This window comes from Phodopus roborovskii, unplaced genomic scaffold (assembly GCF_943737965.1).
Source record: "Phodopus roborovskii unplaced genomic scaffold, PHOROB, whole genome shotgun sequence".
Classification (NCBI taxonomy): domain Eukaryota; kingdom Metazoa; phylum Chordata; class Mammalia; order Rodentia; family Cricetidae; genus Phodopus; species Phodopus roborovskii.
In genome coordinates this window covers 30,255,002-30,272,593 of record NW_026126480.1, presented here as the reverse complement: position 1 = coordinate 30,272,593, position 17,592 = coordinate 30,255,002, and the positions used below count along the sequence as shown (strand labels likewise).

Sequence of the window (17,592 nt, the reverse complement as noted above, 5' to 3'; positions counted from 1 at the left end):
ATCAAGACAACTATTTCATCACACCCGTGGGTGGGGCTAGAGCAAAGTGGAGAATCTGGTTGGCACATACAAGTGACATGTGCCTTTGGGGGTTAGACAAGATCCTTCAAAGAAGCCCAGCCACAGGACCTGTGTCCTGCTCATCTTTGTGCCATTAGTACTGAAATAAATAAAATCTCAATGACAGTGTCAGTGGTCAATAATCATGGTTAATACTTGCTGGACATTTTTGTGTGTGTGTGCATGAAGTGCTTGAAGCACTTTTGTTGCCCATGGAACACTTACTGCTTCCCTATCAGACACTCAGTATGATTGAGTCCCAGTGTGCACATGGAGCACTGTGCCTAAGAAAAGCAACAGGGTGGTGGGTGGCGGACACAGACTCAGCAAATGGGAGTAGAGATGCCAACACAGTCTTTCTGAGTTCAGGGTCTGAGCTTTTCATTGCTGTTTACAACTTCCCATGCACATGACCCGTGTCTATGGTTTGGCTTTGTGTAGTTTCTTGTGCTTTGTGATTTAAACTTATTAAATAAGAATTCCCAGGATAAAATAATTTGTAAGTGTTAAGTGTTCATTACAATGAATAACAAGAGGGTGTTTGGGAATATGTGTTTACACTGTGTGAAGATGTGTCACTGAAACTGGTTTAAAAAAGAGCTGAATGGCCAAACGCTAGGCAGGAGAGAATAGGCGGGACTTCCGGGCAGAGAGAGGAATGAAGAAAAGGCATAAGAGAGATGACAGCAAGGCATTGGAGAAGTTGGACATATGGTACAGAGAAGAGGTAGCCATGCCACGTGGCAGAATGCAGATTAATAAAAACGGGTTAATTTAAGCTGTAAGAACTGATTGGGAGAAATCCTAAGCTAAGGCCAACCTTTCATCATTAATCATAAGTCTCCTTGTCATTATTTGGGAGCTGGTAGCCCAAAGGAAAGTCCACCTACACAGTGGCATTTTCACCCTTGTGTATTCTAAGTGGGAAGTAAATCATCCTTTTATGCAGTGTATCCATATCGTATATGCCTTAGTTACCATACTACCACAAAATTATTATTTTAGTATTACCCACCTCCCACAGTTTTAGGTGTTGGGTGCTTCCTTTTCAGATGGTGGTGGCACTAATTTGGGAGGGTCTGGAAGCTGTAGGAAGTGAAGCCTAGTTTCCAGAAGTAGATCATTGGGGGAACACTTCTTTTGGGTTTTTTGTTTGTTTGTTTGTTTGTTTGTTTTTGGTTTTTTTTTGTTTTTGTTTGTTTTTTTTTTTCAAGACAGGGTTTCTCTGTATTGTTTTGGAGCGTGTCCTGGAACTCACTCTGTAGACCAGGCTGGCCTCAAACTCACAGAGATCCTCCTGTCTCTACCTCCTGAGTGCTGGGACTAAAGGCATACACCACCACTGCTCAGCAGGGGGATCACTTCTCTTGACACTCGCGTGTGTTCTGAGTTTTCATCTTGCTTTTCTCTCCCAATCATTAATACACCATAGAAACCTAAAAAAACCCAGAGCCACCAAAGCACTCACTTAGATTGGACTTTTTACAAACTCCAGACATGTTAATCACGTGTCCTGCATAACCTGAAAAATACCACTGCAACACAGAAAGAAAAATTTACCAGCATTTCCTGCTCACCTCGGAGGAGAAAAGTCTCAGCTTGATGCCAACATTTCCTTAACCTTATAGTGTCTCCTGGTATACCCGCTAAAGACAGAGAATTCTATAAAGACTCTGGCATGCTCTTTGGTTAAAAACTCAATACCATGACTTTGTTTCCAAGCTGTCTTCATTGAAATCAATGCTGACTTTCCATTTAGGGTGGTTTATTTAAACAAAGTTGCTTTGTAAATGTATTTACTTGAAATGTATTTGCATAGAATGTGTTAGGTTTACAAATGGATATCATTACAGGGATCCAAAATGGGGACTTATCATTTCTTCTCAAAAGAGGAGCCTAAAAGATGAGGCATGTAGGACTGCCCTTTGTCACTTTTGAGCGGCATTACACCCATATATTAAAGTATACTATTTACTCTAAAATAGGAACTAAAAAAAAAAATGAAGCCTCATTCTTGATGAAAGATTATAATTTTCCTCTACTCAAGAATTTTATTCATGTATACAATAAATGTGATTATATCCACTCGCTATTTCTTTCCACCAGCTCCCTCCATAACCTCCTTAACATGTAAGATTATATAATTTTTGAAATTAAGTTTATTTTTTAGTTGATGCATAAAATATTTTAAAATGTATATACAGATGGCAGTATGAGTTGAATCTAGAAAATGTTGCTCAAGGACCGCGTTCTTAAGGCTTAGTGTTTCTGGGAGTGGTGGTACCTTTTAGAGAAGGGGTTGTCAGTATTCAGGAATCTGTACTGGCCTGCCCTTGGGGTTCTCACAGGACATGTCCTCAGAGGCCAGATTCCCCTCCCTTCCCCTTTCCCAGTCCCTCTCCACACACATACACACACACACACACACACACACACACACACACACACACACAAACAACCCTCTACATGCTCCACATGAGCTCTGTCTTATGGCATCTTTCTCACACTCACAGCTTTTAAAATCACAACAAGGGTCCTACAGGTCCCAGAGGCCCCTGAACTGGGACTGACTTGAAACTCTCCTACTGAGAACCAGCTTTCATGGTACCAGAAGGCGCCAAGCAAGGTTCCAAAGGTGGTAAGCAACCAACAGTCCTACCCAGCTATGATAGCCATGAGCCATACCAACAGTCAGCAAACCTTGGGTGCAGTAGTGGGACACATACCTTAGTGGTAACCAACAGCTCTCTATTTAGACTGAAGACCCACTCAACAAGAGGGAGATCATGCCTGCTACTGGAAACCTACCCAACTGTCCAAGACTAGTGAAGTCACAGGTCTTAGAGGAGAACCTACAACTGCCACAGAAAATGCCTAACTACATTAAAAAATATTGGTCCTTACACCCACAGGTAAGTGTAGTTTTCACTCCTTATTAAGGAAACTTCTCTTTGTGACAGACCTCTGGAGACCCTAGAAAACATAAACCAATGAAAACACAGAATTGTGGATCCCAGTCCCAAAGGATACCGCTACAAAACACTCTTGCACCTAAGGCTCCGGACACATTGTAGAAGAGAAAGCAGAAAGACTGAAGAACATGGAGCTTACTGTGAGTTTATGTCTCCTAGTAACATCAGGAGCTACATGTATGAAATCTCACCAACATTACTGCCTAAACATGATGTGAACAAGGACAACAACAATAGACATGCTAACACGGATGGGGGAAAACCCAGGAAACCTCAACCCTACACAAAGAACTACAGGCAACTAAAGAATGTTGAGAGCAGGAGAAATAGGCTTCCCCAGGGAAGACCGCAACAATTGGTTATCCAATACCAAATGATGAGTCGTGAAAACACATATACAATTAACATTATACAGTCGGCGCCATTTATATTTATGTATTTAGGAATATATGTGTATATACATATATGTATGTAACAACAAATTTGAAAAAGAGCAAGAGATTATTTGGATAGAGAAAAGAGAAGGGGAAATGACATATTTATAATATAATCTCAAAAAAATAAAAGAAATAACTTTAAAAAAGAGGTTGGGTGCTATGGAAGGTGTTAGGTCCATGGCATGTGTTCTTAGAGAGAATGGTATGAATCTAGACCCTTTCTCTCTGTCCCCTGTGTTCCCAGACTAGGTCTTTCTCTTCCTAGTTTGCACATACCGTAAGAATGGAGCAATCTATGGTAAGCTGAAAGCTCTAAAAACGTGAGCCAAAATAAATACTTTCCTTCTTAAAGTTGCTTTTCTCTGGTAGTTTGTCACGGTAACCAAAGCCTAACATAAGGGGATTAAATTACCACCTGATATTTTAATACACATATACATTGGGCCACATGCATGTCAGGTTAAATACATCCATCTCCTCATGTATCAGTTCTTTATAGTAGAGCATTCAAAATTCTCCTAGTTTTTGTTTTGTTTTAGTTGTGGAGTGCATTATTATTATCTTTATTCACTCTACAATGCAATCGCTTACCAGAGCCCTGTGCTCCTACCTCTAACTTAGTACTCATGGATCAAGCCTCCCTCTCCCACACTTGACTGAGTCTCAGCTAAACACCATTACAAGTTTAAACAAGATCAGCGAAACACAAATATTAAGGAAATGATAGCAAAGGTGATGCGCTGTAATGACTGAACTCTAGAAAATGCTGGATTTGTCCTTCCAAAATGAGAGCTCTGCCATGGATTGGAAGATGGTAGTGGGAAGTCCCCCTAGACCCCACCTAGAGCAGAGATTGGAGCTGTAGGCACTGAGAAAGAACCATTGCTAGCTCCTCCTATTGAAAATTTAGGAAGACACAACAGCTAATGTGTACATAGGAACCCTACATGATGCCAAAGCCCCCGTGACCAAACCAGTACATCTGGCCTTGTCTCCTGAGAGCACGTGCTCAAGCAGAGCCTTCTGTTCCTCACTCTGTCCCATTATCCCCCAGAGAAAGCCCTGGGGAGTGAAGCATTGGACCAACAGCCCAGCTGTGTAGCCTGACAGGCAGCAATTACCTCTGAAATGCTAAGTTATTTCCACTCACTGGTGGCTTTTACCCACCTTGTCAAGCTGCTCATGGACTACAAAGCACTTCAGCCCATCAGTGCAGCCCATTAGGAGAGAAGACTGGCAGCAGAGCCAGCCCACAGCAGCCTGGCACTGAGCCTGGCCAATGGTGGGCGTTTGACAAATAAATGGATTAACCTACCTCAGAGTTAGCTCTGGGGGAAATGGTGGGTGCCACAGACTTAGTTTGGCTGCATGACCTTTTAGGCCCCTCTGGCCTGACTCACAGCCTGAGTATCTGCTTATCTAACTCCCTCTTCCCTGCCCACTGGCTGTGAGCCATCACACAGAGAGCTGGTCTCCCCTCCAAGTCCTCCAGCAGATCCGGATCAATAGGGAGCCGTGTGCTTCCGCCCCTCCACACCCACTCTGTCACTCAATCATTCAGCAATGATTCATGGAGGGATAACCAAGGGAAGAATGCTATTCAACACTGCTGAACACTGGCTGCAGAGAACATTAACATTCACTCAGGAAACAGCACCTATTGGCACTGACTCTGCACCAGAACGGAGAGCAGCTCTTGGGACATGCTTCCTGGTCTATGTAAGTAAGTGCCTCTTTCTAGCTGCCCATGGAGAACATCACAGAAGAGCACCTCTTGTGGGCTTCTGCCCCACACCTTCTCTGATTGTAAAATAGATTGTTTCAGGAAGATGGCATGGGTAACACTGGAAATTGAAAAATGGATACAGCTCCCAATAGAGACCCCTTGCTGCTGGCAGTAGAGATGTCATGTTGGAGATTTTCCATGTAGTCAGTGGTCCTTTGGAAGATGATGGATTTCAGGATGACTGGGGAAGCCACACGTTCATGGCAGAAGACAGCTTGGTGAGGAGCAGTTCTGCAGCCAAGGTGGAAGCAGAGTATTTCACCGAAGTCAGGACTTCCACCGTTCATTGTAAGACATTCTAATCTCAGAAAAGTTAAAACAAACCAACAAAAAAAAAAAAAAAAAAAAAAACAAAAAACAGATACGCTTCACACTTTCTCCATTAAATGATACTTTTCTCTATTTTGACATCACAAACGGTCTTAACAGTTTGTATTCGGTGAAAATCTTAGGGCCTGTCAGAGTCTTCTTCTCTTCACAAGCTCAAGCAAATGGTTTTTGGACATCCAAGTCTTCATCCCCAGATCCTCCATCCCTTAAGGCTCCAGAGAAAAGTAAGAGCAATGCTTCCCTCCCAAGCCCACCTGGAGCAATGTCAGCTCTACATTTTGACTGTTCCTCAGTGCCTGAGAAGAACTGTACACATGTGGCTGACAGACGGGGCATTTCCAGATTCAATGGTTTCATTTTTTCAGAATGTGTCACACTGCCCTGGACCCAGGTAGGAAAACTCTTCATAAAGAAAGATGTTTGTACAGGAGACCACACACGTAGGGGCTGGGGGGTCAAGGTCACCTGTATACAGTGAGCAGAGGTCAGTCTGTTATGTGTATTGATCAGTTTGCTATAAGATTGCAATGCCTTCTTTCTGTGTTGTCTTCTTCACACAGAAGGCCCCTGTCTCCTGCCTGTGGGCTCCCTCCTAATGCTTGCTGAGCCAGAGTTTGGCTTTGCTGTTACATATGAGTCACTGGTTTGGATGAGCTTGATAATGTGGTAGATTTCATTCTGTGCTTTTCATTCTCTGTCTTACTTAGACCATCACCTCTGGAGCAAATCCTGTGTCTGCTTGTTATACAGTCCCAAGAATACACCGATGCTGAGCAAGAAAGTAAGCAGAGATGTGAGATGGAGTCTAATATTTGTAACAAGTTCATCTATCAACATTTGGACACTGGTGCAGAATCAATTTTCATGTATTAATTTGCTCCTGTTGTCATTTTAATGCATTTGGGCTCTCTTCCTCTCCACATGTACACCTGCCAACACATAGTGCTAGCAAAACTGAGATGCTTGAAGCAAAACTCACCTTCCTCTTGAACTCTAAACACTCCTGGACAGAACACCATTTTTATTTCTGTATAAATGATGATCATATTGAATAGGCTTTATTAGAGACAAACTTTGGTAAAAACAATAGTATCATATGTGAAATCTTAGGTCTGTTGAATGTTTCCACTTAAGATGTCATACATGGCTTTTATATGATGTAAAAACCAAGTCAGGCATCCTTCTCATTTTAAAAGGTGGATAAACAGGTGTGCAGAAATATGAGGTGAGACTTTATCAATGCAAGGTTAGGAAAGAGAAGATGGTGGGAAGAGAGGGGAGAGCAAGAAGCAAGGAAGGGAGAGGGGAAAGGATGGAGGGAGAGAAAGGAATTAAGAACAGGGAAAATATGGGCTAAGGAACTGGCTCAGTTGGTAAAGGGCTTGTAGTGCTCACACGAATGAAGGTCCTGAGCTCAGGTCCCCAGAACTCACATAAAACCCAACACCCAGTAGCCAGTGCCTGTGATCTCTTTGCTGAGGGGACATTTCCCTGGAGCTTGCTAGTGGAATCAGTGAGTTCCAGGTTCAGTGAGAGACCCTGTTTCAAAAAAACAAGGAGGAAAACGACTCAACTTCTAGCTTCCATGCACACACTCACAGGTGTGTCTGTACTCACAGGCACACACATACACCACACGCACATGGAAAAGGGGAAGTGTGAAACTATTTCTTTAGCAATTTGTTCTTCAGGCACATTTGGAATCAGCAGCAAGTACAGCACTAACAGTTGTGTTAGCAGTAGCATTAACACCAATAACAGGAGTATTGGTAGCAAAATAGCAGTAATTGTGACAATAGTGATAACACCATTGGTTTGTTTATCTTTATATACCAAAGATTTTCCCATGGAACTTTCATATGCAGTGTTTCAAGGTTCAGTCTTCAAACCTGGGATAATTATTATGGACTCCATTTCATGAGAAGGCAGCTGAAACTCAGAGCCATCATTCTTTTCCAAGTCGTACAGCATCTAAGGAAGTCATCTCTAGCCTTTAACACAGTGGGTTCTGCCATGGGCCATCATCAACCTAGCATATATAACTTTTCCTTCTCTTCTGAGCAGCTTGTGACTTCCACCCTATACCCCTACAAATCCATATGCTGTATCTGGGAGGAAATTTGAAGAGAACTCAGGCCAGACACACAGGTGAGGTAAGAGTCAGAAATGAGATCACAGAAGAGTCTTAGAGGAATTGCCCTGCAGAGTGTTGGGCTCTCTGAAAGTGGCCTGACTCAGTGCTTCTCAAGAAGAGATTAGGACCCAGGGATAAAGAAGGCGGTGTTCTCTGGCTTCATCAACTCTGCTTTCATGGAGGAGAAGTCTCGCCTGTGGCTTGATGGTGGTGATTCTTATTTTCCCATTGTCTGCCTGCATTTAGATCTTCTGGCCTACAAAGTGCTCCGGGGCTTCAAAATGGGCAGGATGTCATGGACTCCACTGCATGCATGCAGCTCCACCCCAGGAAACCCAGGCCACAACAGGGAAGGCCCTTTGAACACAGACTATAAAGATTCCCAGGAATCCCCCACCATTTCTGCAATTGCTGCATGTTACTCAAGTGATGATAAAGGATGAAGCAGACAGAAACAGTGCCCAAGTGAGGGAGAACATTATGTTTTGTGGAAATAGCAATCCCTGTGTGAAATCCTTGACCTGGGAGGTGTTAGTTTGCAACACCCCCCCCCAAAAAAATGTAGAAAACACACAACCCTTTCCTGAGTGCTGTGTACTTCCCAGCCTTCCTGGGAAACTGATGGGTGTCATAGTTATGACCAGACCTCCAGGCTAATCTTTCCTTTAGAAAGATCAAGAAGGAAATGGGAGTGGGGGAGGGGAAAGAGAAAGAAGTGAAGCTGTCAGTGTGCTTCATGTTAAATAAAACCTACCAAGATTCAGCTGAGAATTTTAGCAGAATCGAAATGTGCTAGGGGGAAAAAAAAAGGCATGGCTCCCATCTCCAAGGTTCACAGCTAAGCTGGCTTCGAATCACACATGCCAAGGTTAAAAATAAAAAGCATTCATCCCTGAATGACACAGGCTCCAGAAAGGAAGCCTGGGGTATGCTGTTTGCTGGAGGAGGGAGGAACAGAGGAGAGCCTGGGAACAACATAGAGGTGCTTATGGGAGAGTGCATTACCTAAAAGCTAGATGCTCAGAATTTTGCTATTTTGCACTTAAAAGGCACTTCACAGAGGAAAAAGGTTTCATAACGATCTTCATATTTTCCATCGAGGAAACCCTGGCATACAATGAGTGTGGCTGACCTCCAGTAGGGCACTACTGTTCAGTGCTTTGCAGCCTGTCGCTGGGGTCTGGTTCAGAAAGTAAACACATAACTAGATGAAATACCCATGGGTCACAGTTCAGGAAACATGGTGGGCCATCGGCATTGGCATGAAGCCACACCTGACTGTGTGCCAACTGACCCTTGATTGACTCCAGTGCAGACAATGTGTCTGGTTCTTGGGGACAGCATGCATCCCATTCCTATCTCCTAACAGCCACAGCCACTGCTGGCCAGGACTACCTGAAAAGGGTGACAGGTCACTCCTATGGGTTCCCCTTTTTTGAAAATCCAGAACTCTTTGTTATGACTTCCTTAGGATCATCTTTGTAATGAAATCATCCTTTGTCCAGTATGCTTATGAGTCCACTGACTAAACAGTCTCCTTTTATGGGAAAATAAAAGACATAGCCTCAGCAACTGTGTCAGCTTCTATGGTATCTCTCCACAATCCCATTACCATGCAGAACTGTATAGAATATCTCCCAGGTAGATTCCCCGACATCTCAGAAGCCCATACATTATACTCCAGCCCCAAAGGTGCCCCAATCAGTCCCTCTGTGGACCTATTCTGAATGTCCACATCACACGGGGTGTAGAAGGCCAATGAACTCTGGAGGACTGGAGAGTGAAGGCTGCCAGCTCAGTTAAGCCTCATTGTGTGTCCAGACACCACCCACTGGGGCAAAATGTAGCCAACAGAAGTCCAAGGGAAGAGTGGGCATTCTAGGCATGTCTGACTATTCCTAGGATCCCGTCTAGCCTTCGTTTTAAGTGCCCACCTGTCTTCCAAATTCCTCCTGTTGGTTGCTATTTTAAAAGCACCCCCAATGCTAAGTGTCATTTTTACATCTTTCAAATACTTTGAAAAAAACCTTGGCAGGCAAACAGGGCAAGAACTATTTTCTTGCCCCTTGTGATGGATGGGGAAAGAGAGGCTGCCAGAGTTTGAGGAACTTGCACAATCTAAGTGCCAGAGCCAGGACTAAAACCCAAGGTTTCTTCCTTTCCTCCAAGCTCATTAACCCAGGACTAGAGTGGCTAAGGGAATGAGCCCCAGAATGGTAGCAAATATTTGCAGCTGAGACTGGCATTCTCGAAGGGTCAGATCTTGTTCCCTTTCTCTTCGAAAGAACTTGAAGCACACTCTCATTTTGTCTAAAGTATGGGAACCTATCAAGACAGAAACCACCCCAGATGGCCCCAGGTGCCACAGACCAGGGAAGACCAGCTCAGGACCAGAGTAGGGCTGTGGTCAGACAACCCTTCGCTGTGGGCAAGCAGTCTCATCCTTCTTAAAAACTGGATATGGAAGCCAGCTTTCCAGCCAGTACCTATGTTTGACTGGAAACATCCCCTTTCTTCCATGGACCCCAGAGACAGGAAGACATGCCCTTTCCATTTGCACTTCAAAGAACCTCGTGTAAAGCTAGTCTCTGGAAGTTCTGGGTGGATCCTCCTACAATAATCACTCACACTCCCTTGCCAGCTTAAGAAAGGCAAGGGGTAGCTACAAGGAGCGCTCACAGTGGAGATGTGGTTGCCTGCCCCCCTTACCTGTACCAGTCCAACCCTCTGCCGTAGTTCCTGTCGAAGAAGTGGGGCTCTGTGCCCAAGGCCCGTACGTCCGGGTGTACACGGATAAACTCCAGCACTGCCCGGGTTCCCCCTTTCTTGACGCCCACAATGAGGGCTTGGGGCAGCCGTTTGGTGCCCACCTTCGGGGAGCCAGAGTGGTTGGACCCAGAGAGGCGCGGTGCTGGAGCGGCTGCGGCTGGTGAGCTGGGAGCGCTGGGCTCACTGGGCGTCGGCCCCGGGGGATCACACGGGCGGGACTTCGCCAGAAGTTTCTGGCCGCTTGCACTGGGGCTGCGGAGGCAGCGCGGTGCGCCGAGCAGGCGGCTCTGGCCCAGACCGTCGCAGCAGCACAGGAAGCTGTAACACAGGTAAGTGCAGGACAAGGACAGCGTGAAGGCGAAGAGCAGCCTGCGCGCTCTCCGCGGCTGAGGTGGCCCCGCACGGCCCAGGACCCTATAGGCCATAGCTCCATGGGCCCGCGCCGGGGGTCATGGTTTCTGAGGTGGCACCTGCGGCGGAGCTGCTGTGTGGCCCTGCGATTGCCTAGAGGGCTCGCGTGGCGCTGTCCCCGCCGTGCGGGTCGGGCGTAGGAGACACCTTCTCTGGAGGTTGCTAGCCTGGGCGAGCACCGTGCCCAGGGGTCCCGGGAATGGTGGCTCCTCCGGGACTGGGTGGCTGCATTGCCAACATCTCCTGGTGCTAGGCGATGGGGGCTCCGGGAAGCGGGGCAGCTCCTGGCACTCTTCGGGGCTCTCAGGCGCGTCGGGTTCGGAGCGCGCCCAGCGCCCGAAGCCCCATTCTGGATGCTCGGAGCGCCTTTCAGGGGACGCTCGGTGGCCGCGCGGCTGTGCCGGCGGGAGGATGCGCGGACCGGACGGTGGCGCTGGCGCCGGCCGCGTTCAGGCTCCTCGGGAAATGCCGAGTGGAGCGCGCTGCCGGCTCTATTTAAGGAGTCGCCTGACGTCAGCCGCGCGGGTCCCCCGAGCCCGCGCCGCGCCCGGGGACCTGGCCCGCCCCTTGCACCCCCACTCTCTTATTCCGCTCAGGTACAACACCGCCCCAGGCCCTCCCCTTGAGGACCTCTCCTTGGCCAGCTTGGAGAGATGAGGGGAGGGTGGCCAAATACACCGAGTACTCCTTAGGGAGATTAGTCACCCCCACCACTCTGGCCTCTGGACACCTGAGTCGATATTACGCCAACACCCACCGCAGACAAACCGGGGTGCTGATGCAAGCACCCAACCCTAATACTCGGTTCCACTACACTCACCCACACATGCACCATGCACGCACTGGCACAGGAGCAAACTCACCCTAACCAGGATACACCCCAACACCCCACAGGAGGTGGATAAGAACATAACAAGGACACACCCCATCCACAGCCATCTCCCTGAACCAATACACACAGCCTGGAATCTGGCATCGTGCAGTGTGCGCACACGCCTGGGACCCGGGCGCACACTGTAAAGCGGATGGGTGGAGGAACAGAGCGTGAGTGAGATTCCGTGACTAGTTACCAAGCCCCCTAGCACCGGCGCGCTGACTCACACCCAGGCGGTTTGCTCTGTCTCGCACCTAGGGAGCAGAAACCTCCACCCGACTGGCACACCACCTCATCCCGCCCCCTTCCCTCTCTGCCCCCCTCTCCGCCCACTTTCCCCTCCCAGGCCTGGAAGGAGAACGAGCCCCAGAGCGGCAGACTTATTTCTTGGCGGCCGCCCCCTAGCGGTGGACTGCTCCCCAGGGAGCTGTCCAGGGTACCAGACGCTCTGTAAGGGTCAGCTTGTAGCTGGCTTTTCACAGTGATGCCAATTGGCTGTTGCGGAACAGTTCCCAGTGACTAACTCCAGAACATGCTTCTGTGAGGAAACCCAGTGATTTCCTGAGAGATCACACTAGTACTTGGTTAGAATCCTGCATGCTAGGTGGGAATGTCGTTCCTTAAACACGTTCCCAAAGTGAAGACTCTCATAAGATGGCTGGATGACCCCTCCACCAGCCTCATCTTCCATTAGGCTACTGATGACTTTAGGGCAAGGTCTGTATATTCTTGTTCAAACTAGAAAAAACATTTGCCCCCAAGCCATGCCCATCCCTAGAAAATTTAGTCACTAACTATTAATACATATTCACACATCTTAAATCGTTTAATAACTGTTAAAGCCTACCATATTATTACCATTTTCCCACATTTCTTTGGATTATTTTTAAATAATATTTTATTTATTCTGAGAATTTCATATTACCCCAAATCCCATACCCTCTCAGAACCCTCTAACATTTCATTTCTTCTTCATCTTAAAAAAATAACTTGAGATCAATTAGTGATTTCCATAGGTGATTAGGTGTGGGGCCATCAACTGAAATATGGGCAACGTACCAGTAACTGCACCTCTGAATAAAAAGGACTCCCCCAGAAGCCATCAACTGCCACTAGCTCCTCATCCAGGAGTGGGGCTTCATGAGCTCCTTCTCCCTCTATGCTGGAATGTTGACTGGCTTGATCTGGTGTAGATCTTGTGCAGTTAACCACTGACACTGAGTTCAGTGAATGCAGTGGCCACAACATGTATGTTCTCCTCTCCATCTTCCAGTTCTAACATTCTTACACTCCCCCTCTTCCACAATGTTCCCCAAGCCTTGGGAGGCATGTGATATAGATGTCCTTTAGGGGCTAAGCACTCATAATCACGTATTCTCAAAATTTTGACCAGTTGTGAGTCTCTGCAGTAATCACTGCCTATTGTGAAAGAGGGTTCTCTGACCAAGGTTGAGAGCTGCACAGACCTATGCCTTTATCTCCACGTGTACTGTGCAATTTAGAATCTTAATTCTAGAAATAGCTAACATGTATCAAGTGCTTGTTTTGTGTCATAATGTGCAAACCACTTAAAAGGCTTTGCCTCATTTATCTTTGGAAATAGGTATTATTATAGGTATTATTATAAGTCCCAATTTACAGTGAGTGAAAAGAGGTTAAATAAACATATACTCAGTAATTGACAGAGCTAGGATTAAACCCAGACAGTCTGGCTCCAAGATTCAAGGTTTTAATTACAGAGCTCTGAAGCTTCCGAACTTCCTTTGAGCATCATTCACATAATTCCATCCCAGGCTACTCTCCTGGATATGTACACATTTGTCTAGATTGCTATTAAAATCTGGTACCCAGAACTGGTTGAGAATTCTAGGTAAAGAATGAAAAATTCAACAGGACCAATAATGTCACCTAAGACCCCTCACCTTTTTCTTGTAGCTACATCACACTGCTGATATCTCCAGCTTGCCACCAAGTAACATTTCAAGTGTTTCCTACAAGTGCTGATGATTAAGGCATAGCTACCCCCTACTGTGCTTGCACAGTGGACTTAAAGAGGAAAAAAAAAAGTCCTAACATGTAGGTTCTTACACATTTGACCTGATTAAATTTCATCTCATCTCATCAGTTCATGGCTACAGTTAGGATTTTTTCTTTTTCTTTTTCAAATGTTTGCTTGAATCTCAAGTCATGATTTAGTCTTCATATTCTTGAAAAAATAGAAAGGTTAAATCCACACTTTGTTTTTTGAGGGTTTGAGAGAGTGAACCCAGGTCTTTGTGTGGCTAGGAAAACATTACCAGAGAGCTACATTTCCAGCTCTTGGCTTTACTCTTGATTCCCCGTGTATTCTGGGAAGGTGTTTTGCCCTCTCTAAGCCTCAGTTTCTTTAATTTGTAAAATGGAGGGGGTGCTATAAGCAACCACAAAAGCCTCACAGTCCCACTGTTGAAATTCTGTAGTTATACGATTTCATTTTTCCAAAGCAGGAGCCAGTCTCTTGGCACTATGTCACCCCCACATCTGATCACAATTTAATTAATTCTTCACTCGAATTGCTAATAAAAATGTCAAAACAGATATGCAGAAAGGAGTTCTAATGCATGCTTTCAACAGTTCTTCACACCCCTAGCCTATTTCTGCACTCCATTGTTAAAATCACAAGGCTGGATGTAGTGTAATACACCCTGGCACACCTATTCCTTAGGGAAAAGCCATGGACATGGTTACACCTTGCCATTTTGTGCTTGCATCGAGTTTTAAAATACTTCATTTCTTAATAAACTCTGGTAGTTCAGACACACCAGAAACAGGTGACTTTTCTCCTTCACATCTTAACCAGCGTAAAGACCAAAGGAGTGGTAGAATTTCTGAGGGAATGAGAGTGGCAGTCCCCAATTCTCCCTAGGGAGTAACCAGTAGAATTCTGAGTCACATGGCTCGTCAGATAGTATTCACCTAGAGAAGGTATATGTCTTGTTTTCTATCACATGCAAGTTCTGATGAAGGTGATTTAGGGATGGCATGGCAGTTAACGGTAGGAACCTAGGCTACCATGTGCTTTATCATGTCTTCTTCATTATAAAGTCATTCCATATCCCATGATGACCTAACCACCTCCTGTCAGCTTGTTCATATTCTGGTCATCAGTCAGGAAGAAAAGAGCAGGAGAGCACATGCCATTTCCCTTTAAGGACACTTTTATGGGGCATCTACATTATTCCCACATATTGATCAGTGTTGTCACATGCTATACTGGTTTGAATAAGAATGGCTCACATAGACTCATATACCTTGAAAAATCATTTTTTTCTAAACAGCTTGTGTGGGCTGGATCTAGTTCAAAAACAGGTATGTGACCAAGCTTATAGTTATATGTCTTATAGTTATATTTCCATGAATCTAAACAATCCCAACTCTTTCCAGTGAGAATTAACCACGGAACTTTAATGGAAACTTTCCTTTCTTTATTACAAGCTGGACAAAAAGAGCTTCAATTCCAACAGTCATATGAGCTGCTAAGGGGGTAATTCTAGCTTGCTTTCTGTCGATGCAATAAGCAACATGGCCAATAGCAACTTGGGGAGGAAACTGTTTCATCTTACAGTCTGAATTCCATCATCAAGGTATGCTAAGGCAAAAACTCAAGGCATGAAACTAGAGGCAGGAAGGGAAGCAGAGGCTGTGGAGGGTTCTGCTTACTAGCTTGCTCCCCATGGATTACTCAGCCTGCTTCTTCCTTCCTTCCTTCCTTCCTTCCCTTCTTTCTTTTTCCTTCCTTCCTTTCTTCTTTTTTGTCCTTTTTTTTTTTTTTTTTTTTTTTTTTTGGAGACAGGAGTTCTCTGTATAACAGCTCTGGCTGTCCTGGAACTCATTTTGTAGACCAGGCTGGCCTTGAATTCGAATAGATCTGCTGGCTTCTGCCTCCCAAGAGCTGGGATTAAGACATGCACCAGCATCACCCGACTATCAGCCTGCTTTCTTATACAACCCAGAATCGCCAGCACAAGGATGGCACCATCCACAGTGAGTTGAACCTCACACATCAATTATTAATCAAGAAAATGTCCCATTAGACCTAAGGTTTAGGGGCAATTTGATAAAAACTGACAGAGGTTGGGAGGGGTTTATTTTTAAGGACCTGAAAAACTGAAACTGTCATGAATTTGAGACAATCATAGATAGGTCTGGTTACTTTTTTCAACTTCTCTTTTTCTCTGTGTATCCAGTAAATGTTACTGACATATGAGCAACAGACACTGACTTTGGTTAAGATAAGCATAAAGGTGAATAACTCACACAGGGCAAACACTTCAGAGTCGATCATAGAATCAGAAAAGATTAGCAAAGTAGGGTACCGAGCAGATGAATGACAGCAAGCTGATGAATGGCAGGGAGCTGATGAATGACAGCAGCCACAGGATGAATCCCTTTCCTCCTGTCTCTTTTGTACCGCAGCTGTAATGATCCTTCCCTCCCACTCAAATGCCCTGCATTGAAGACCTTGAATTTGAAATTAGAAAACAAGGAAGTTCTCTTTCCCTTACATTTTGGACCTAATCAAGTCTCATTATTCAGTTTTGTTTGAGAGTAAGTTTCAATTTTTTTCCTGGGAGCTGAGTTTTGTAAAATGTAAGAAAGTATCCTCAAAGAGTGTGATCCCTAGGAGGCAGAGGGCAATGGAGTCCTCTGATCTGTTGGTTCCCTACTGCGAGACACAAAGTTCACATATGAGCCCAGAGGGTGAGCATAAACATTACACTTTTAGAAGGAGGCGGGGAGTAAAGGGGATGGAGACTCAGCCTTGCTCCATTGTCTGCATAAACCCAAAGGCTCAAGGTGCTCCAGATCCTGTGAACAGGAGAAAGTCCAGAAGACCAGGGACCCAGAGGATTTTAAGCACATCTAACCCCGTCTCAATTCACCGCTTTCATGACTTTTGTTATTGGCAACAATCAGAGATCTAATAATAGACACCACTTACTGCACCAGGAACAAGGGTTTGGCTGCATTACCTAATTTAATCCTTTCAATAAATGAATACCATATACATTGTTAAAACCATTTTTTTAGAAGTAGGGAAGCAATCTCCAGGGGGCTGAATTTTCCATGTTCTCCCAGATGCTACAGCCCAGGGGAGTATATAAGAAAAGCATGAGGGAGGAGGTTTAGCGCCAGCCTCACTCTCTTCACCATCTTTTCTCAGCAATCCAGCCCCAGCCATTCAGGTGCTGCATTATTTAACCTCTTTTATCTTGTCTCCCCCTCTTGCAACTATGCAGCTACTTCCAATTCAGCCTGGTGTTTAGAACTTGGCCTGCATGTTCATGTTAACATAGTCTTGTTTTCTTCGTGTCTTTTCTTCTTTTGATCAACCACTAAGTGTGACTACTGTCCAAGTTTCCAAAGATGAAAAAATATTTCATTTCAAAACAAATCTGAAGTGTAACATCAGGGAAGATGCTAGCCCCTGTCCACTCATTTGCTCAATACTATGGTACAGCTGACTAGGAATGGCCATTCCCTTTAACCACACACAGAGAAATGAGAATGGTATCAATCTCACTTCATCATTTTCACAAACCACAGACCTCAGTTGTATAGGAGGGATGAATGCAAGAGAGCTCCAAGGAGAAACATAAAGATCTCTCTATATACTTGTTAGTTTGTATTGAATTTTTAGCACTATCTTTTAACCTTTCTCTTTTTTTTCTTCCTTCATTTCTTTTTTTATTTTCCTTTTCTTTGGAAGCCCACAAGGAGCCCACACTGGCCTTGAACTTGCTGTGTATCCCAGGCTTGCCTCAATGTCACACTGGTCC

The 17,592-nt window shown here is 45.2% G+C and overlaps 1 protein-coding gene across 1 annotated transcript in view; it reads right to left on the bottom strand.

Moving 5' to 3' along the window:
- Positions 1-11,046, bottom strand: part of Hs3st2 (heparan sulfate-glucosamine 3-sulfotransferase 2) — a 94,730-nt gene extending 83,684 nt beyond the window's left edge. The window contains exon 1 of the mRNA XM_051192853.1: positions 10,429-11,046. Coding sequence (XP_051048810.1) covers positions 10,429-10,913 — 485 coding nt within the window. The 5' untranslated portion in view covers positions 10,914-11,046. The remainder of the gene's footprint in view (positions 1-10,428) is intronic.
- Positions 11,047-17,592: the final 6,546 nt, after the last annotated feature.